The sequence below is a fragment of the Ovis aries genome, chromosome 2 (genome assembly GCF_016772045.2).
Source record: "Ovis aries strain OAR_USU_Benz2616 breed Rambouillet chromosome 2, ARS-UI_Ramb_v3.0, whole genome shotgun sequence".
In the NCBI taxonomy this organism is placed as follows: Eukaryota; Metazoa; Chordata; class Mammalia; order Artiodactyla; family Bovidae; genus Ovis; species Ovis aries.
Genome location: NC_056055.1, coordinates 85,729,184 through 85,751,566, shown reverse-complemented (window position 1 = coordinate 85,751,566; position 22,383 = coordinate 85,729,184). Strand labels below are relative to the sequence as shown.

General features: G+C 33.1%; 1 protein-coding gene across 3 annotated transcripts in view; it reads right to left on the bottom strand.

Annotated features, from left to right (window-relative positions):
• Positions 1 to 22,383, bottom strand: part of CNTLN (centlein) — a 357,273-nt gene that overhangs the window by 185,150 nt on the left and 149,740 nt on the right. For 2 of the 3 annotated variants that reach the window (XM_015093231.4, XM_027964566.3), the window contains exons 7-8: positions 18,771 to 18,933; positions 9,535 to 9,729 (exon numbers count right to left, since the gene is read on the bottom strand). In XM_015093231.4, coding sequence (XP_014948717.3) covers positions 9,535 to 9,729; positions 18,771 to 18,933 — 358 coding nt within the window. The remainder of the gene's footprint in view (positions 1 to 9,534; positions 9,730 to 18,770; positions 18,934 to 22,383) is intronic. The other variant, XM_060409518.1, reaches the window with a different exon arrangement.

Below are 22,383 nucleotides of genomic sequence, written 5' to 3'. Positions count from 1 at the left end.
CCTAGGAAAAACTTACAGAAATAGAGAACTGATAGGCACTTGCCAGAGACTGGTGGCAGGGGCTGGGGATAAAGTGTGAGGTGACTAAAAAGTACAAACTTCCAATTCCAAGATAAATATGTAATAAGGATACAACATAGAGCATGGTGAGTATAGTTAACAACATCCTGTTTCTGTAACTTGCTTAAGAGAGACTTTTTTTTTAACACCGAAAACATTTTGTATTGGGGTACAGCCAGTTAACAATGCTGTTATAGTATCAGGTGAACTGTTTTCATCAAAAGAAATAAATTGTAACTGAGTGAAGTCACAGACGTTAACTAAACTTATTGTGGCTAACATTTTGACATGAAATCAGTATGTTGTACACTTTGAATGAATACAGTGTTCTATGTTATTTACATCACAACGTGGAGAGGAAATTAAAATAAATTATATCAGACAAAATAGACTTTAGACAAAAATTGTCACTACAGATAAAGATGACATTTTAAAATGATAAATATAAGAAGATATTCTAATATAAGAAGATATAAAATATTCCAGTATATTCTAAATATAAGATATTCCAGTTATAAATATATATGTACTTAAAAGCAGAGCCCCAAAATGTGTCAAGCCAAAATGAACAGAACTGAAGAAAGAAATAGACAAATAATAAAGGGCAGAACAACTAGACAGAAGATAAGCAAGAAAATGCAAGACTTGAAAAACACTGCAAGTCAAATAGATCTCACAGACAATTAGGACACTTCATCCAACAAAAATAGAATATACATTCTATTCAAGAATTTAATAGATGGATACAATATCAGGCTACCCATAACAGAGGAGAGAATGAATGAACTGCAGAAAGTTAAAGGTCGATGTAAAGAGGGGAAAAAAAAAAAAAAAAAAAACCTTTGAAGATACTAAAGAGTCATCAAAGATACAGAGCACATGGTGGAATGGTCTGAGACACAGATGTATAGAAGAGTCTTTTGGACTCTGTGGGAGAGCGTGAGGGTGGGATGATTTGGGAGAATGGCATTGAAACCTGTATAATATCATATATGAAACGAATCGCCAGTCCAGGCTTGATGCATGATACTGGATGCTTGGGGCTGGTGCACTGAGACGACCCAGAGGTATGGTACGGGGAGGGAGGAAGGAGGGGGGTTCAGGATGGGGAACATGCGTATACCTGTGGCGGACTCATGTTGAGGTATGGCAAAACCAATACAATAGTGTAAAGTAATTAACCTCCAATTAAAATAAATAAACTTATATTTTTTAAAAAAGACAAAAAAAGAAAAAGAAACTGAAATCTCACAAGAACTGGAAAGAAAGAATATGTAGAAGTCATATTTGAAGAGATATTTAGCAAGAATTTTCCAAGAATTCAAAAAACCCTATATAGGAAGAAAAAACTTTAAATAAACTTGAAAGCACAAAAAAATCAGAAACACCAGCACACATATTAAAACCACTGAAAACCAAAAATAGAGAAAACATGAAAAGTTAATCAGAGAATTGGAGTAGGAAATGGCAACCCACTCCAGTATTCTTGCCTGGGAAATCCCATGGACAGAGAGGAGTCTGGTGGACTATTGTCCATGGGGTAACAAAAGAGTCAAACACAACTTAGCAACTAAACAACAACAACATTGAGAGAATGGATCCATTACTTTCAAAGGAGAGAGAGCTGCCTTTTCAACTCAAAATATGGAAGCCAGAAGACAAGGAGTATCAACTTTAAAACAAAGAAAAAAAATTCTACAAGTCCATTCTAAAGGAGATAGCCCTGGGTGTTCTTTGGAAGGAATGATGCTAAAGCTGAAACTCCAGTACTTTGGCCACCTCATGAGAAGAGTTGACTCACTGGAAAAGACTCTGATGCTGGGAGGGATTGGGGGCAGGAGGAGAAGGGGACAACAGAGGATGAGATGGCTGGATGGCATCACCGACTCGATGGACGTGAGTTTGAGTGAACTCCGGGAGTTGGTGATGGACAGGGAGGCCTGGCGTGCTGTGATTCATGGGGTCGCAAAGAGTTGGACACGACTGAGTGACTGAACTGAACTGACCCACCTGAAAATAGTACTCAGAAATGAAGACAAAAGGAATTCTCTAATAAATATAAAATGAGGGAATTCACTGTCAGCAGATCATCACTTAAAAGAAAAAAAGTAACTTTAAAAAAATGCTTAAGGCAAAAGATCCTAGGGGGAAACACAGAATTGCAGAAAAGAATGAAGAGCTTCCAAAGGGATAAAAATTCTCAGTGAATACTGATTGTTTTTAATAATACCGTCTTACAGAATAAGAATATATGTAGGATTAAAATGTAAGATAACAGCAAAATAGGTGAGACAAAGGAGTCAGAATGTATTAAGTTTCTTGCATTGTGTGAAAAATTAAATACACCCTGAAGTAAGTTAAGTAAGTTAGTTAAAATACACTCTAAAAAGTGAATGACTGGGAAGTTCCATTTATAGTAGCTGAGTAGATTTCTATCAGGTTAAATCTCCTGCATAAAACTATTTCAACTCTGAGCAAAATATAAAAACAACTACCTGAAGGTACAGAGAATGATCAAATACAGGAAGAATCTGAACAAGACCTGATACTGGAAAAATAGAATATTCTGAGTAAGTTTTCCATTTTTGTGAATTTTTATCCAAGACAGGCTCATACCAGACATGATGTGGGGAGGCTAAAATTCCAATAGTAATTTACAGTTTTACTGCCTTGAAGAAGTTCAGGACAAAGTTGAGTCCACCACTGTAGCTATAAAGAAGAAAAATTCTAGAAGGGTGACAGTCAAAACCATGACTGATACCTGAAGTATCGATACATGGCAAAGACTCTAAGCAATCCAGATAAAAGAACTTAAAAGCAATTTAACTGTTTTCTTTTTTTTTTTTTTAACTGTTTTCATCTGAAGGAAATCAGGGCTTGGTGGTTAACTTATTTAAATTCTGAGAGAAAGAGAGGAAGGGAGGCAGCTGGAGGGAAGAATTTCAGAACTTATGAGTACTGTAACATGTCAGAAAGCAGAATTTCTATAAAATATCTGTTACTATATACATTAAATAATCCAAAATTGTTAGACACAGACAAAACATTAATATATGACCTGTATTTAAAGCAAAGGAAAATCACTAAGTAATTAAATCCAAGAAGACCCAAAAGATATAATTAAAAGTATGATTTTAAAGAATCTACTTTAACTATTATAATAGGGACCAAAAGAAAAAAAATGTGCTTGTAAGATTAAATAGGAAAACTTCACAGATACATATATAATACAGTAATGAATCAAACGAAAATTCTAGAACTGAAATGTACAATATTTATAGAATAATTCACAGAAAAGACCTATAGAAAAATTGGAGATAACAGAAATGTCAGTTAACTTGAATAAAAATTAATATAAATTAACTAAAGAACACAGATTGGAAGATTCTAAAAAATGAAGAGAGACTCATCAGTCTTCAGGGTAATGGTGAAAAGTCTTACATAAGTAAAATAGGAATCTTTGAAAGGAAAAGAGAGAGGTCAGAAAAATGTTTGACAAAATAATGTCAAAAATTTCCCCAATTCAGTAAAAAATACAAAAAAATTATTATTTACAGAAATCAAGAAGTCATCAAACTGCAAGAAGGATGACCACAATGAAAATCATACTTGGGAACATCAGAGTTAAAATGCTTAATATCAAAGGTTAAATATTGAGGGAAAAAAATCTAGACAAAACTGACACATAACATTTAATTGTTGGTAACAAGGAAACAAATTCCCAGTTACAGTGTCAGAAACACTGGAGTCCAGAATACAGAAAAGTGACATTTTAAAACTACTCAAAAATATATATATATAAACAGTCAATTAACCCAGAAAAATAGGAAGGAACTAGGAACAGAGGAACCAACAAACAGGACAAATGGAATACAAATGGTAAGATGGTACACCTAAACACAACCATATAAATAATCATATTAAATCTAAATGCATTACCATTGCGATGAGAAGGAAATTGCTAGAATGAATAGAAACAGGATCCAACTATGTACACTTTAAATATTAAGACACCCATGGATGGAAATTTATAGAATGGGAAAAGGTATAAAATGTAAGTGAAGTGGCTCAGTCATGTCTGACTCTTTGCAACCCCATGGACTGCAGACCACCAACCTCCTCTGTCCATGGGAAACGGTATACTACCATGGAAAATGTAACCATTAAAGAGATTGATTGATTAAATTAACATCATAAAATTTGATTTCAAGTCAACAGAGTATTATTATAGTTAAAACTAACATTTTACAATAGCAAAGGGCTCGATTAATTAGAAAGACATGACAATTATAAATACATATGCCCCTAGTAAAACAGCTTCAAAATACATGAAGCAAATGTCGACAAAATTAAAAAGAAAACAATCATACTGTAAGATTTTCTCTCAGCAACTGACAGAAAAGCTGATTAAAACCTAAGGATAAAAATCACTAAATACATAAGATCTGAACACTACCAACCACAATGACATAATTAATACTGATATTTAAGGGAAACTCAAGCCAATATGGAAATCACATATTATTTTCAGGTATCAACCAACAGTAAGTTCACCAAAACTCTATGCTGGGACATACAACAAGTCTCAATAAATTTCCAAATACAATAATACTATAGAGTACTATCTCTGACCATAATATAAGTATATTTGAAGTGAATAAAAATAAGATATACAAGGAGAAAAACATTATTTCAAAATTAAAAAATATATCTCCTAATAACTAAAGGGGCAAAAAGAAAATCACGAGGGAAACTAGAAACATTTCTAACTGAATATTTATTTGTAAAACTGACAAGCTAATACTAAGAGCAAGGATATACAGAGAATTCTTTAAAAAGAACAAAGTGACTTACACTACATTTCATGAGGTAAACAGGTACATACTAGTGGGTATTTTTCTGGACTCTATCCTGTTTTATCAATTATTTTGTCAGTCTTCATGTGAACACTACACCCACAATCTTGATTTTTTAGCTTGTTAAATATGTCTCAAAATTGGGTAGTATAAGTCCAACTTTATTTTTTATTATACTTGATTTTGTTCTTTTAGTTCCCTTGCATTTCCTTATAAATTCTAGTCTTGGCTGGTACTTATCTAGAAAATATAGCCTCCTGGAATTTTTATTGTGATTACATAATAGATCAATTGGGGGAGAACTGATAGCTGTCCACTTATATATGTCTTATAATTTCACTCTGGTATGTTTTGTACTTTTCACTGTACAAGTCTGGGGCACATTTTGTCAAATTCATCCTTAATTATTACACAGGCTTTGATGTTATTATAAACGGTCTTCTTAAATTTCAATTTCTAATTATTTGTCTCTAATATTTAGATATATAATTGAGTTTTGTAAACTGATGTTACATCTTGCAACACCGCTAAATTTACTTACTATTTCTAGGAGCTTCATCATAGACTCAGTAGGCTTTCTATACGGATGCTCAGGTTCTGTGAATAAAAAGAGTTTTACTTCCTTATTTCTAATTAGTATGATTTTATTTGTTTCTTGCCTTATTGTACTAGTTAGAATCTCCAGTGTAATGCTGAATATAATTGACTTGTTCCTTAAGTAAGAAGGAAAACAGTCAGTATTTAGTAAGAAAGAAAGAGTCTTATACAAACTCTTCTAGTAAAGTGAAAAAGAGAACACTTTTAATCCACATTAGGACACCAGCATCAACTTAATATCAAAATCTAACATGAAACATTCAAGAAAGGACAAGCCCAATATCCCTCATAAATACAGATGCAAGAATCCTAACAAAAATATTAGCAAATTGAATCCAGCAATATGAAAATAAAAAAATTTCAATGAAGTTGGGTTTATTCCAAAAGTACAAAACTGAATTAATAATTGAAAAACAATAAATGTAATAAACCACCTAACAGATTACACAAGAAAAGCCTTAGCATCCCTGTAAAAGATGCACTGTAACACATGTATCCCATTGTTCACTGCAGCACTATTTACAATAACTAGAACATGGAAGCAACCTAGATGTCCATCGACAGATGAATGGGTAAAGAAGTTGTGGTACATACACACAATGGAATATTACTCAGCCATAGAAAGGAATGCATTTCAGTCAGTTCTGATGAGGTGGATGAACCTAGAACCTATTACACAGAGTAAAGTGAGTCAGAAAGAGAAAGATAAATACTGTATTCTAACACATATATATGGAATCTAGAACAATAGCACTGATGAATTTATTTATAGGGCAACAATGGAGACACAGACATACAGAATAGACTTATGGACACAGAGAGAGGGTGAGATGTATGGAAAGTGTAACATGGAAACTCACATTACCATATGTAAAATATACAGCCAACGGGAATTTGCTGTATGGCTCAGGAAACTCAAAAAGGGGCTCTGTATCAACCTAGAGGGGTGGGATGGAAGGGAACATGGGAGGGAGTTTCAAAAGGGAGGGGTATATGTATACCTATGGCTGATTCATGTTGAGGTTTGACAGAAAACAGCAAAATTCTGTAAAGCAATTATCCTTCAATAAAAAATAATTTTAAAAAAAGATGCACTCTATACAGTCAATACCTGTTCATGAAAAGCTTCTATCAAACTATGAAAGACAGGAACTTCTGAATGTGATAAAGGATATTTACAAAAAACCCACAGCATATAGTGTTTAAAGGTAAAATACTATTAAGTTTCAAAAATAAGCAAAATTAATCAATGATGATAGCAGTAAAAACAGTGGTTATGTTGTAGGGGTTGCTACCTATTATGAACATTATGGAGGTTTACTGAATATTAATAATATTCTATTTCTTGATCTGAATAGCATTATATGGATGTGTTCAATTTGTGAAATGTCATTGAGTTATACACTTAAGGTTTGTACTTTACTGTTTGTATGTTACCCTTCAGTAAAACTCTTTACAAAAACTCTCAACAGTGTTTTCATGAAACTATAAATTATCCTTCAAGATATATTTAAGTGCTAAGTGCCAACATGGCCAAGACACTTTGAAGAATAGTAAGAAAGTAGATCTATCAAATATAAAGATTTACTATGAAGCTATGCTAATTAAGATGATGTAGCATTGTCTAAGAATACAGAGAAAACAGTTTAGAAAGAAAGTCTAAATAAAATAAAATATTCAATGAAATTAAATAAAATATAGGATATACGATAGAGGTAGCCCAACACTAAACAGGAAAACAGGGGGAATAAATAAATAAATAAAATGCATCCTTACCTTAAACAATATATGAAACACAATTCCAAATGATTTATAAATATAAATGACATAAGCAAAGCTTTAAAACTTTTTGAAGAAAACAGAGATATAAATATTTCCATATTTGGAGTAGGAAAGGATTTCTTAAATGAGCACTAGTGATAAAATAATACTTTTTCTAAATTAAAATTAGGAAGTTCTGTTCACGTATGACATGTTAAAGAAAATCAAAAGACAAGGTACATACTAAGAGAAGATAGTTGCCACATATTTAACCTACTAGAGATTAATATCAAAAACATTTAAAGAATATTTAAAAATCAGTAAGAAAAAAGCCAATAGAAGAATGGATAAAATACAGAAATAGACACTTTGCAGAAGAGGGCACTCACTTGGCTAGTAATCACAAAAATATGCTTTATCAGTGATAAATACATGATGATAAAAATATTATTATTTTATACTAATTCAGCAGCTGTCAACAAACTAAGTCTGACAATATCAAGTGGTGAGGATGAAAATCAACCAAATACATTATTGGTATAAGTAAAATGGATGAAAAATACTTTAAAAAGTAATTGACCAGCATTTTGTGAAAGTAACATTTTCATACCCTAAACCTAGAATTTCTATTCTGAGATATTTATTTCACAAAAATGCTGCATGTATATGCTAAGAATCATGTACAAAAATGTCAATTGTAGCATTATTCATAATAGCAAAAAACTGGAAATAACCCTAATACTCATCTACAAATGAATGGCTAAGTAGTTATGATATAATCACAGAGAGTATTTTATAGCAGTAAAAATAAATGAACAGTTATACTAAACATCATAGGTGAATCTTAATACAGTGATAAGAAAAATTGCGAAAACCCAGGAAACAGCACAATTTAATACATTTTTATAAATGGGAAAACAGCCATATTCTACTTCCTCATAAATTTTTATGGAATAAAACTTTATAAAAAATAATTAAAATGATAAATAGTTCAGTAGTTACCTCTGGTGAGAGAATCAGGGTAGCAGTAAAGGGTGAAGGATACAAGTAGATACAAGCTATCAGTAATTTTCTACCCTTGGATTAGTTGGTGGGACCAAGGGTAATTTAAAAAGTGACAATTAAAATAAATATACACATAATACAATATTGTGTCATGATATAAATTTTATGACTAATCCAATTCTGTGCACTTGATGTCCAAAAAATACAATATAATACAATACAAATTTTAAAACTGCTTGTTAGCAAGACAAAATATGCTGGGTTGAAAAACTACTATTAAAGGATCACTAATAAACTTTAAAGCTTCCAAGTATGTAATGGTGTTAATTCATTTCTTTAAATTCTAAAATTAAAAGAAATGCTGAGTGTATTAAATAAACTAACAGGAGTACGATTTTTTAATAATATGTATTTACAGCTGAAAGTTACCTTGAAAATTATCTGAAAGAGGTACCTCTGGATATTTTCTATATGACAAGCTCTGTGTTTAACATGCATTATCTCATTAATCCTCACAAACTATGACAAAGCATTAATATCAATATTTTATCTGCAAAGAAACTTTAGCTAAAAGGGTTAAGAAATGAGTTCAAGTTCACAAAGCTCACAGGTGGAGCTACAATTTGATCCCAGGTTTATTTGAATACTAAACCTGCTTATTTGTACTACCTCACTTAATTGGAAAGGAAATAGGTAGAAAAGTCAACTGATCTGCCCAAAATCATATATCAAGGTACTGCCAGAATTGAGACTAAATGGTATTAACTTGTTGGGAAGATCTTCTGGAGAAGGGAAAGGCTACCCACTACAGTATTCTGGCCTGGAGAATTCCGTGGACTGTATAGTCTAGGGGGTTGCAAAGAGTTGGACACTACTGAGTGACTTTCACAGTACTCACTCACTCACCACACACCAGGAATTAAGGCAAGTACTTTTATGAGACTTCCAGATTTTCATTCCATTATCTCATTCAATAAAAAGTCTCAAAATAGGCATGACCTATTAATTTCCTTTTCATTATCATATATCAGCCAAATGTTTCAACCTAATAACTCTACCAGATAACCCCTGTATTTCTACATGAATCAACACCATATAAAATATTCATTTCTAAAGAGTATGATAAAAGCACAATGCAAATCTGCCACATATATTCTAATATATGCAAATTTATTTAACTTTTGTGTTTCAGTCAATTGTAGTAAATACTTTAATATGATATTATACAAAGAAACATTTTTAGAAAATGTCTCACCTGTTCTGAGCGGTCTGAATCACATTCTCCAGGTAAAGGATAGAATGCTTCTTGTGATTGCTGAAGCTTTTCTTTTAATTTAGCATTTTCTTGCTCTTTTTGAAATAGCTGATCCTGAAGAGTAACAACACTTTGTCGGAGCATAGCTTCACTTGATTTTGTGGTTTCAAAACAAATATGTAATTCATTGTAAAGCTGTTTTAAAAAATATATCCAAATAATCAATAAATACATCTATATATATAACAAACATATTCATACATATGTCTATATATGACATACTCCTTGCCCTCAAGTTATCTTAATAGTCTAAGAGGAAAAGCAATATATAAACAAATGGGAAACCAAATGATATAACCACATGCCAATATAAAACTTCAACTGATGTTAAAAAGACAGTATGTTTTACTAGCCAGTTGTAATATAGGCATATAAACATTTTAAGCTAGCTATATTAATTGTCATGACAAAGAACGGAATTGAACTGAGCCGTAATGATATTATAGAAACTGAATGAAAACAAAAAAGTCATTCTAAAGTTAGAATAAATGCAGAAAAAAAATTATGTACAGTGGTAGGAAGAAACAGAAAGGGAACATAAGTTATATTAGCCTAACTGGACTCAAAATACACATTTGAAGAAAAAAAAATAAACTTTTATTGAGAGTTCATGAAAGTTGACTGATATATTCCCATTTAGTAAAACTAGCATCTACTGCTAGAGCAGAGGAGGAGCAGCAGAAGGAATAGTAGGAGATACAGCCAGCCAATGAGACTGTAGATGGAATGCAAAGGCTCTTGAATGCCAGATTAGGGAAGACGGATTTGTTCCTGCAGAAAACAGGTCATCACTGAAGACCTTGATCAGAGTGATAAAAATAGAATCAGTGTTCCAAAGTGATGACAGATAATTTTAAAATTTTTTAATTCAAGGCAACATGAATTGAATAAATTTATATTGAGGGTTTATTAAGACTGTGAGACAGTATAAGGTATATACCTGGTGGCATAGAGTCATACATGGTAAACAATGGTATTCCTCCAATACAAACGAACTTACTTGGTGATGAAAATCCTAACTTATGATTGTGATTTAATGATATATAATTCAATTTGTAGTAGCTGATTCTGATTTTTTCAAAATCTGTATGTGTGTATATATATACATATTTGCTGATGACACTGGGAATGTGACCCAAGAATTATATCTGCTTTAAAATTAAAAAATAGGGCTAATAGTGAATCAGTGAGGTTATAACAAAAGCAAAATCCCCAAAGACAGAATTTCAAAATTATGTTAAGACAACAGGTTTTTAGGTTTGCTTATCCAGTTGAAGACAGGGAGAATCAGACTAGTTGGCCTTCCTTGCTTCATGTGAAGAAATATAACTAGAGAAAAGTTGGCAGAATATTTTGTTTGTATGCAATAGTTTACTTTTTTAAGTTTAAAAGAAAAGATTTGTGAAATCTTTTTAAAATGCTTTTCTTCAGATATATACTTTGTCATAAAAATAAGACCCTCCAAATCACTCCTCTGATATAGAATTAGTTCAATATAGTTTTTATTTTCTATAAAGATTATACCTCTATATTAATAAAAATACTTTAAATAACCCATTTCACATTACAGTCAGTCTAAAATAATTTTTATAAAGAAAGGGTTGTCTTTATGATTTAAAAAGTATTGCATAATAAAAATTTGTGCTTTCCCTTCCAATTACCTTTATACCAGGGAATATGTCCAGTGTCCTTTCCACAGCTGATACCATCGGATATTCTACAAGGGAAGAAAGAGTAGGAACCTGACAGCTTTGTGGAATGATGGAAGGATCAGACTGGGCCTTACAGTGACCTACCTGTGCTTTGTTGCTGCTTCCATGATTGAGTTCAGGGTAGAAAAGAAAAGCTAAATCTAAAGACAAGAAGTAAGTTGACCAGAAAGAACTGAAGCTAGGATGAGTGCCCAATAGCACACAGAGTCACTTATTCAGTTAAAGATTATTTAACCCCGTTCCCTCTTATCTCTATGCTTTCTCAATACTAACCAGTTTTTACCTAATCAGAACAATTTTTTGGAGGAAAATAACAGGACATAATATTACTTTAAAACATACAGTTTTCAAATTATACCTCAGTAAAATTCTAATAAGAATCTACAGATTTCAAATATTTAAGAATCTCAGGAACATCAGTTAGGATTGGCAACAGTTTCCATCCCATTGCCCAAGGTGCAGGCGTAATGATGGTGTGTCATCAGGAAGGAGGACCAATTTACTTGCCATTTGTAAACGTGGCATACTCTTCTCTTGCGTGTTAAGACTTAGGACCTTCCTACACAGATGTAAGGCTCCTAGGCCTATTCCTTCATGGAAAAAAGCTCTGTCTTCATGTCTCTTGTCTCTTCTCTCCTTTCTTGCTTCCACAAAATTGAAGACTGACAGCTCTCCTCCTGTGTTTGCTATTTGGCTCTCTCAGCCATTAAATTTACATAGTTGTACTTCCTATTCAGAAGCTGCCCTGGCTTGATCTCATATGACTGGGTGGGTTACTCTAGACACAAAGGCAAGCTCTACATTCTCTGAAAATATCCATCCTTCCAAGCAGCAGATAAAAAATTTAAAAAAAACTTTTAAGAACCTGAAACAGATGATCTAGACCAGCCTTAGTCCAGGAATTGGGACAAACTCTATTATTCCCTAATTCTTGCTCAAAATACACATCTCCTACTTGCCCTTTTCTTGATGGCACTTCACTTGCTTAATAGCAAAAAGATGACTCAGCTCTGGACTTTGAGTAGAGAGCCATTTTTAATTCTCGTCTCCAGTCTACCAGTAAACGTGGCCAGAAAAGCCTTCAAGGAGGCTGTCTATTTCATTTCTAAAGTGTTTTTGGTGACAAAGCCTCAGGATGACAGAATGTTTGTTTCTCTAGGAGATCCTGCAAAAAGGCAGAGGTTTCGGATGTTTTGGTCCTGTTGTTAGATACCATCTTACTCTCAACCCATTAATAACAGCAGAGTGAATAAAAAAAAAAAAAAACTATTCTCAAGTGAGTAAATTAGCTAACACAAAAAATGCATTCATCTGCACAGGTTTCGGAATCCTGATAGGCATCCTTTTTCTCTATTAGCAATCACAGTCACTTTCAGAAGTTTCCAGAGAGGCACTTTTCTCTATAATACTTCCCTCTAATAGTCCAAAAAGCTGGAATAGATCAGAATCTTTGGGAAGATTCTGGCCTATAAATATTTAATCATAGATTCCCATATGTACTTTACAAGTATCAATCATTATAAAACATAACAATTTACTATACTTACTGTTCTTCATGTTTTTTGTTGAAGAAATTAAAGTGAAAAAACATTAACAGGCTCACTAGAGGACACAAAGCAAGTTACCTCCAGAGATAGCACCCCACACCCAAAGCCCTTTAATTTTCAGGGGCTTAGACTGAAGTACTCATCCTCTCATATTTTTATTAGTGTTGAGGAACAAGATGATATATTATTTACCTTAAAAATTTGGAAATGTATAAGCTTTGGGACCCAATGATTAAATTTCAAGAAGAATAGTGTCCACATAAGTATACTATTTGCTATTCTGACTGCGACAGTAAATTTTACAAGTGAAAACTATACCTGTTTATAGCACAAAATGAGAAGAAAAGAATATGCTTTACCATGCAGTTTAATCTAAAAGTGTATATAACCTAACTCTTTATTTTCCTGGACTGATATTAGCTCATTACTCATGTCATGTAATTATCATTAAATAGAATAAAAACCAATAAAATACATACTTAGTACCTCCAAACATGTTAGATGACCAAGAAGATGAAAAAGCTGATATAGTTTTCACCTATATTTAAATCATACACATATATATACATATAGACGACATGCAAATGCAGGAAAACTATTAAAACTTATGTAAATGGTTACAGCATGCTCAAAGGAAGAAAACATACTAGCTTATTTTTATTTCTCTTGATGGGTGTTCTCTTCTAGAGAAGCCCCCACACTATGTATTAGGTAAATCTGTATATGAGACTAATGATTTGTCATGGAGACCTCGTGAAAAACCTCTTTCCTGGGCTCAAAAATTTTGTCTTTGCTCTTCTAACTTTTGTCTCCCTTCCTCATTCCATTTACCCTATCACTGAAGGCAACTGTTTTCTCAGATAATAAAATAAATATTATGATATAAATCACCTTAATAAGTGAGAAAAAAAGGAAGGGAAATGAGAGGGGAAAAAAGAAAGGAGAATTAAGAGAACAGAGGAAACAGCGAAGCTCCATTAGAAACAGACATTTAAGAAGACATAACTCTTAGAGAAGTAAACTTAGGAGAAACTGGAGATAAACTATTAACATAGTATTTTTTTGAATTCAACTCACCTGAGTCTTATAGCTAGGTCCAATTAATTTATGTGAAAACATATTTACAAATCTTAATTTGTAAGTAAACAATTTCCTTTCATTGTTGTATGGACTACTTGATTACTCAAATTTATTGAAAAAAATCTAGAAAACTACATGTGGAAAAGAAATAAAGACAAGCATTAAGTAAAATGTTCTAGGATTAGAATAAAAGTTTGATGTAAATGAACACTGGAAGTCTGAAAAGTAGCATACTGTTTATGCATGATAAATAAAATAATGTGATCATTCCCAAATTTATAAATCCTTAACTCCATAGCTGAAATATTTTCAGGGTGGGGGGACCAAGTCTAATTAAAAAAAAAAATTGCAGGTCAAAAAGCTTAAAGCTGCAGTGCTGTAGCAAAATAGAGAAAATTAAATTTGTACACTCAGGAGAAACACTAGCTAAAGAATACTGGTAAGGGCTCTTTTTACAGAGGATGGTAATAGGCTAGGCTCCCCTTTCAATAAAAAAAAAAAAGAATGCAATGGAATTTTTTTGAATAACATTTAACTTAGATATCAAGATAAATTCTCCAACATTAAAAGATATTAATCACTGAAAGAATTCTGAGTAGAATGAATAATGCAAGCTTATAAAATCTATTACATACCCTTTAAGGAGAAAACCACATTATTCTATGTATAACTGAATATTCTACAGGCTTTATAATACAGTTCAACATTGTGAGTTCTGGACTTGAACTTAGCTAGATTTGAGTTCTGCCACTGGTAGCTGTTTGACTTTAGACAATACTCTAAGACTCAGTTACTAGATCTATTTTTTTTTAAGGATACCTATAGTAATATACCACATAGGGTGGGTGTGGGGCTTAAATAGTGAGGCAAAAGCCCTTTTCCCAGTGGCTGATACACAGTAAGCTCAATAAATGTTCACCATTATTAATATATTATTGCTGGAGATGACTTACATTCATACCTCAGCTTAAATAATATATATGCCTCCATGCTATTCATAAACAAAACATATTTCCATCACATCTCTCATTATTATTGATAATGATTCTTGGAGAGGGCAATCATAATCCTGGGGGGAAGGTATATGTGGTTTCAAAAGTATGCCAGATCAAAGTTCAGATTATGACATATATTCTGAATAGGAGTATAGAAACTCTACCTCTAAATTTAAAAGCACTGACTCACTTGGAAATTTATGGCTTTGGCCATAGTTCACACAGAAGAGTTATGAGAAATCTGTCTCATTGATGTCTTATTTTCTCAGAATAAATAACATTGATATCACTTCATCAAGGAGAGTCCTTTTCTATCCCTAAACTAATAACCTACCCCAGGTATGTTCCCATTCTTCCTACTACTATTAGAACATGTATCATTATTACACTTCCTATTTAATGTCTGTTATCAAACAGATTTAAGCTATGAGAGGTTAAGAATAAAGACAGTAAACAGGTCATCTATGCAAATAACTGGGGAAAGAGATTTCAGGCAATGGAACCATATACAAAGACCTTGAAGGTGAAGAATATCTGGTATGTTCAGGCAAAATAAAACAAAGATAAATGTGGTCAAAGTGGAGAGATTAAGAAGAGAAAGTAAAGAGGAGATCACAGAGATTAACGCAGAGCCAGATCATGTAGCATCTCACAGGGTGTATGTAGTAAGAAAACTCGGATTTTACTTTCAATCAGACAGGAAACCAATAGATAGAGTTTAAGAGAGGATTGACTTGATTTGACTAACCAAGTTTCAGCAAGGACATTCTGGCATTTATGTCGAAAATGAACTCAAAGTGTGTAAGGTCAGGAGCAAAGAAACAAAGTAGACAACTATTACAATCATTCAGGAAAGACAAGTTAGTGGTCATAGCAGGATTAGGGGGAAGTAACAGGATTCCAGACATGCTTTGAAGGCAGAGCAGACAATAGTTTAGTTTTGAACATGTGAAGTTTGAGATGCCTATTAGGCACTGAGTTAAAAGATGCTAAGCAGGCAATTAGATATACTCTTTCCTAGAGTTCATGGAAGAAATCCAGAGTAGCCAATCAAAACTAAGAGTCATCAGCATAGAGCAGTGTGATTTTGAAAGCCTAGGTGAGTGGATAAAATCACCTTGGGTATGAATTGAAACAGGAGAGAAGAAAGGATCCTAAGATTTTGACTTGGAACATTTTAACATTTAAAGGACAAGGTGAATAGGGAAGACTAGAAAGAAACAGAAAAGGAACAGTTAGACACTGAAGGAACAAAACCACACAACTCTGATGTGTTGTCAGGCAGGAGAAAAAAAAAGTGTTTCAATGGACAGAGTTATAAACTATGACAATATTGCTGATAAGTGAGGCAAGATGAAGACTGCGAGAAGACAACTGAATTTAGCAATGTGGGAGACACAAATGATTTTGAAAAGAGTAATTTTAGTGAAGTGAAAGTGGCAAAGACTTGATTGGAATAAGTTCAAAAGAGAATGGAAGAAGAGAATTTTGAGACAAGATAACTCTTTCAAGGAATACTGCTGGAAAAGGAGCAAAAGGAAGAGAGGGAAAGGGATATAGTAAGGTCAACAAAGGTATTTTTGCTGTTGATCAATTGTTCTGTTCTTCCATGCAGATCAGAAACATAACAGCATGTGTACGTATGTGTGTGTGTATATATACATATATAGTTATAAATGATCCAGTAGGGAAAAACTGATGCTGTCAAAGAGATGGGCAACTCCTCTTTCTGCAGGCACGTATATAGTAACAAAAACTTTAAGACAGAGACCTTAATAATCATCAAGTTAAATGCTGGTAAATCCACACTGTACTTTACATGCACCTACTCGAGCACGGAGAGGACAAGGAGGAGAGCAAGCGCTATGCATACCATCATGGAAATAGACCCAAAGCATATAATTTGAAAACAAGTTTAAGAACAGTAAAAAGGGCAAATTAATACTTAAAATATCAAATAGTTTGATTGGGGATATGTGTATAGGCACACAGATACATAGTATATAATACATGGAAAAGGTTTGGAATGACTATTCAGATGATTACCCCTGGGAAAGGGACAAAATGAACTGAGTTGAATGGAAGAGAACTCAAATTGTTACACTAGCTTTATCAGTACTTCTGTATCATTTCAACTTTTACAACAATATATTATGTAAATTTTATATAATTTTAAAGCTGATATAATTTTAAAATATTCTGTTCTTCCAGAGAAACTCTAGGATATACTCTCAAATATTAAGAGCAGTAAAGTCTGGGGCAAGGGCTTCAGGCAGAAGGTCAAAGAACTTTTTTTTTACACACCTTTGCATTTTTGTAAAATGTATCACAAGCATGTATTACTTTGGTAATAAAGTTCTCAGGTAGGTTATTTTAAAAAAATGACTGCTTTCTGCAAAGGCTGCCAAGGAAAATCAACCAAAAATTAGAATTAAGCCTTAAACAATCCATCTTAAATTTTAAGTTAAGCAAGACTGAACAAGGAATCTTAGAACAAAAGATTGAAAAAGTAAATAACAAAAGAAATACTGCCTTTTCTTCCACCTTACCAAGTTCTTTCTTGCTGAGAGGAGAAACACCAAAAGTATTTGCACATGAGAGAAAAGGATTGTGAACTTTAACAACAAGCAACCCTAAAGATACATTTTAATACAAACTGCAATGAGTTGGGGGCTTTCAATCAAAAATTAAGAGGGAAAAATGTCTGTGTTAAATTCATACACAGTGAAAAAGAGAAAAAATTGAAGTTAACTAATAATGTCTAATTTTTCAAGTCAATTTAGCAATGGAGTCTGGTTTAGAAACCAAAATACAATGGGTAATCCCACCATATAAAACAAAAGGATGGAATTATTCTATTCAAAGCAAAGAGGATGGGCATTACCCTAATGTGTGGTACCATCCACATCTTGAAGGAAACTTGAAGGGAACACAGAATTTAGTAAAAAAAATCACTGTTTTGAAGAATCATTTGGAAATATATGTTTAAGGTTTACTTAATAGTTTCATTTCATATTAATTATTGATACAGAATTTTCACAGTGCATTTTCTGGAAAAAGAGTAAGTTTGAATAGAAAAAAGTCCCCAAGTAACATAGATTATACTGCTTAACCTCTCTAAGCCTTGGCTGCCTCAACTATTGAGATGAAATAACATCAGTCTCAGAGGGTTGATGTATGTAGAAACTAAGTCATTTCTATAAATATATATACTAAACGAAAACTTCAATAAAAGCATTTTTTAATTACTACCTATAATTATTGCTGCTGAATCAGTCAGCATACCTGTTCAGCTGGGTAAGACTTCTTGAGGGGCTCCTTAAACAACTATAAAGTAAAATGACTACTTAAAGGAAACACACAAAATAAAAAGAGAAAAATCCTTGGCAAATATTGATCCTGAAGACCTCATCAGCATATCCATTTGTGTTTGTGCAGATTTGCCAATAAAGTAACACACAAATTCTGTAACGAAAGACTGCTTTAGGTCATAAACTAGAATCATACTTGATGAATACATTCCATTCCCCAAATCCTTCCTGGTCTGCAGGCTGCAGTCCTAGTATGTTTCACAGTAGATATCAAAACTCCAATTTATAAAAACAATATTCTACAGAATAAATTTGCATATATATTTTAAATGTTTCAGCTTTAACAGCCATAAAGAAAACTCACATCCTTTTAAATATTACCAAATTGAACCATATTTCATTTTTAATTTTGAAGCAGCAAATAAAAGGGAGTAATAAAGAAATGTTGAAATGTGCAAAACTTTGAATTCTATATATTTTTATAAGTTCATGCATATAAATTTACATTTTTATGACAGAATAAAAGCATACTTTTTGATACGATATACTTTCAGCTGTGTGAACATCTTCCTGGTTCCTCAGTACTTTCTGTGTGTCCATATTCAGAACCTGAAGCTGCTGGATCAGCTCAGCTTGCTGTGCTGAATGTGCACTGTTCTGTTTGTAAAGATTCTGTAGCTCCTGCAACTCCTTCCTGTACAAAGCAAGCAATAAATAGAGAGAAGCATGAATAAAGGTCATCTCAGTTAAATAATGGTGTTCATCTAAAGTTACAGATCGGCCTCCAATTTTACTGCAGGCAAACATGTTAATAAGAGAAATAACATATAAAGTATTTAATATTTATCCCACATATACCTAGAAAGTATTGATAGAGGCACTATGACTTTAAGCCAAACAACTATCAATTTTCTTTTACAGCTTGATCATAATAAAGTCCTCAATATACAGACATAGTACCACCTTCTTACTGAAATTAAGTTACACTTCAGCTCTAAGAACTGATACACACTGATGCCAAAAATCTGATAGGGTAACTCAATGTTCATTTTATATTATATAGAATCTTAAATGTAGTAAGAACAATCCCAAAGGTAAATTTAGTTTTCAAACAAAAATTTTTTAAAGCACAACTAGTTCGCAACTTCAGAAGCCTGAGCTGGGATTCCTGTGACTCCTCTAAATGACCCTGAAGGAAATGATGAGACAAAAACGTCAGAAGGAAGGGGAGCAATACAAGGTGTAATCAGTTCTTCCACCCCACCCAGGGTGGTAAGTCGAAGGACAAATGAACTGGAAGGATAGTATTCAAGGCATAAGGGTCCAAGAAAACCATACCTCTGGATACAGGGTTCCAGATTTCTGTGGTGGTGAATCCACCACATATAAAACTGGAACATGTTTTGTAAAATAAACTTGAAGAGAAAAATATTTACATTTATATTTCATATAAATATATAAATATAAAAATACGTAAATATATATCACAGTGTATATTTTGAAGACTATTTTAATGGAAACTTTTCTTTACTTATAACCCCAAACTGGCGATTCATTCACGTAAGACAAATCTTAAAGAAGAAACATAAAAGATATGCAGATACTTGTTCAATATGGATGACTATTAATATGGGAGAAATAAGCTGTGTTTTTTTTTTAATCTATTTTATTTATTTATTTTGCTGCTCTATGGGCTTGTAGAATTTAGTTCCCTGACCAGGGAATGAACCCAGGCCACAGCTAAAAAGGCTGAGTCCTAACCACAGGACTGCCAGGGAATTTCAGAGCTGTGCTTTTTCAGAGATTTAGAACATTAATGCTCTCCAGATACAACAGCAACCCCTAACCCCACACAGATACATGTAGATAAACCATCTGCCTTAGTCCTTTTGATATTAACAGAACAACACAGACTGGGTAGTTTGCAAATATCAGAAAGTTATTTCTCATAATTGGGCAGGTTGGAAGTCAGACATCAGACTGCCAGCATAGTCAACTGAGGGCTCTCTTCTAGGTTTTAGACTTGTTATATCCTCACATCTAGTGGTGGAAGGCAAAGGAGGCTCTGGGAGGTCTTTTTCAAAAAGAGCACTATTTTTTTGTGAGGGTTCCACACTCATTACCAAAGCACCTCCCTGAAGACCCACCTCCTAATACCATCATATCAGGCATTAGAACTTCAACATATGAATATTGGGTAGACATAAACATTCAGACTATAGCACTTTTCTGCACTTTTCAAAAAACTGAAATCTGCAGAAAATAGTAATCAAAAACTGGTGGAAGAGAAAGAAGAGAATCAATAATGGCACAATACCTTGAGAAAATATAAAACAAGAGAGGGAGGGAAAAGACCCTTAGATTATTCTTCTCTCACTAACTCTGCCATGGAATTGAATTCCTCAAGTAAGGAGTGAGTATTTAACCTTCACAGTCTCTGTATTCTAGGAAACATGGGATAAGACAGTTATCGAATGGATGAAATGAAAATGATAACATAAAGAAGGACTGTTAAGAAAGAATGGTATCAAATAGCAGTAAAATACATAAGGAGAGAAGTTATTTGGAAACCTAAAACCTAAAATTTTATTTTATGTAAAATAAAATTAATTGGTAGGTTCAAACTTGAGAAATTCCTCCAGACATGGACTAAAAAAAATAAAGAAAGATGTGGGTTGAGCTAAGAGCATGCTGAGAACTAATGACACTTCTTCCTATCTCAGGAAGAATGTTGATTAAAAATATTGCGTTGCTGATTTACAGTGATGCTAAGGGACTGAATGAGCCACAGGATAAATTATGAAAAAATGTTCCTGTAGACATCAGATTTGATAGCAAAGACTGACAAAGGGTTTCAGACAGCTTCAAAAGATTATTTTGCAGTTAAAAAAAACCTCACTGTTACGCAAATAAAAATTTGCTTCTACACATTACATGTGTCTTTCTCCTATCCTAGGCCTTCCCAGGTGGTGCCAGTTGTAAAGAATCTGCCTGCCAATGGAGGAGATGTAAGAGACGCGGGTTTGATTCCTGAGTTGGGAAGATCCCCTGGAGAAGGAAATGGCAACCCACTCCAGTATTCTAGCCTGGAAAATTCCATGGACTGAGGAGCCTGGCAGGCTACAGTCCATGGAACTGCAAAGAGGCAGACATGACTGAGTGCACACATGCAGAATTTCTCCTCTCCTAAAACCCAAACAGGAACTGGTAGACACCATTAGTAATAGGCCACTCTAATGGCAGAGGGCAAAAAACAAAGGCAATTCAAGCAATGATTCTTTTAAAACACTTGCCAGGATATGACATGGAATAAGACTTTCACTCTCATTCCACAGGCCAAAATAAGTCACATGGCTAAATCTGATGTTAATGGGGGAGAAAGCATACTTGAGCAACAGAGAAGGTTTTGGTAAAAATGGACCTTTAAGATGAATCAACACTGAGTACAGGAATAAACACAGATGAGTAGGAAAGTTTACTGATGAACACTGAAGCAGTATAAAAACCTAAACCTAAGTATCTTTAGGCACGGAGATGAACGTTATAAATCTTGAGACACAAAATTAGGAGTTAAAATGGTTGAATGTATGTATTAAGTATACACAGCATGATGTCAAAACCAGCTAAAAATGAAATGTAGTTGTTTTGTTTTTGTTTTTTTTTAAATCACCTTCCAAAGTTTTTTCATGCCATTTCTTTCTTAACCTTAGAAATTGGTTAGTGGTTCTTATAGAGAAAAAAAAATCATCGGAGATTTAATAATTCCCTCAATTTAACATCAGTGTCTTATTTACCATTCCATTATATTATAAAAACTAAAGTTATTACTTATAAATAAAAATGCTCAATTATAGTCCCTTTTATCTAAAAACCCATTTGCCTACTCTTCAATCTATAAATATGTATTGAAAAAAACACAGAATTATTCTAATAAAATTTTACTGGCTATTATTTCTCCAGGATTGTATTTCGGCATGATTTTCCCTCTATTTTCTTTGTACTTTTCTATATTAACATGTACCGTTATATTAAAACAATTATGTACTTTGTTATCATATAAATATAAACAAAAAAGAGTAGCAGTAATAGCATCAATTTCAGATAAATTGGAACTCAAGGCAAAAATAATCATAAAGAAAAAAGT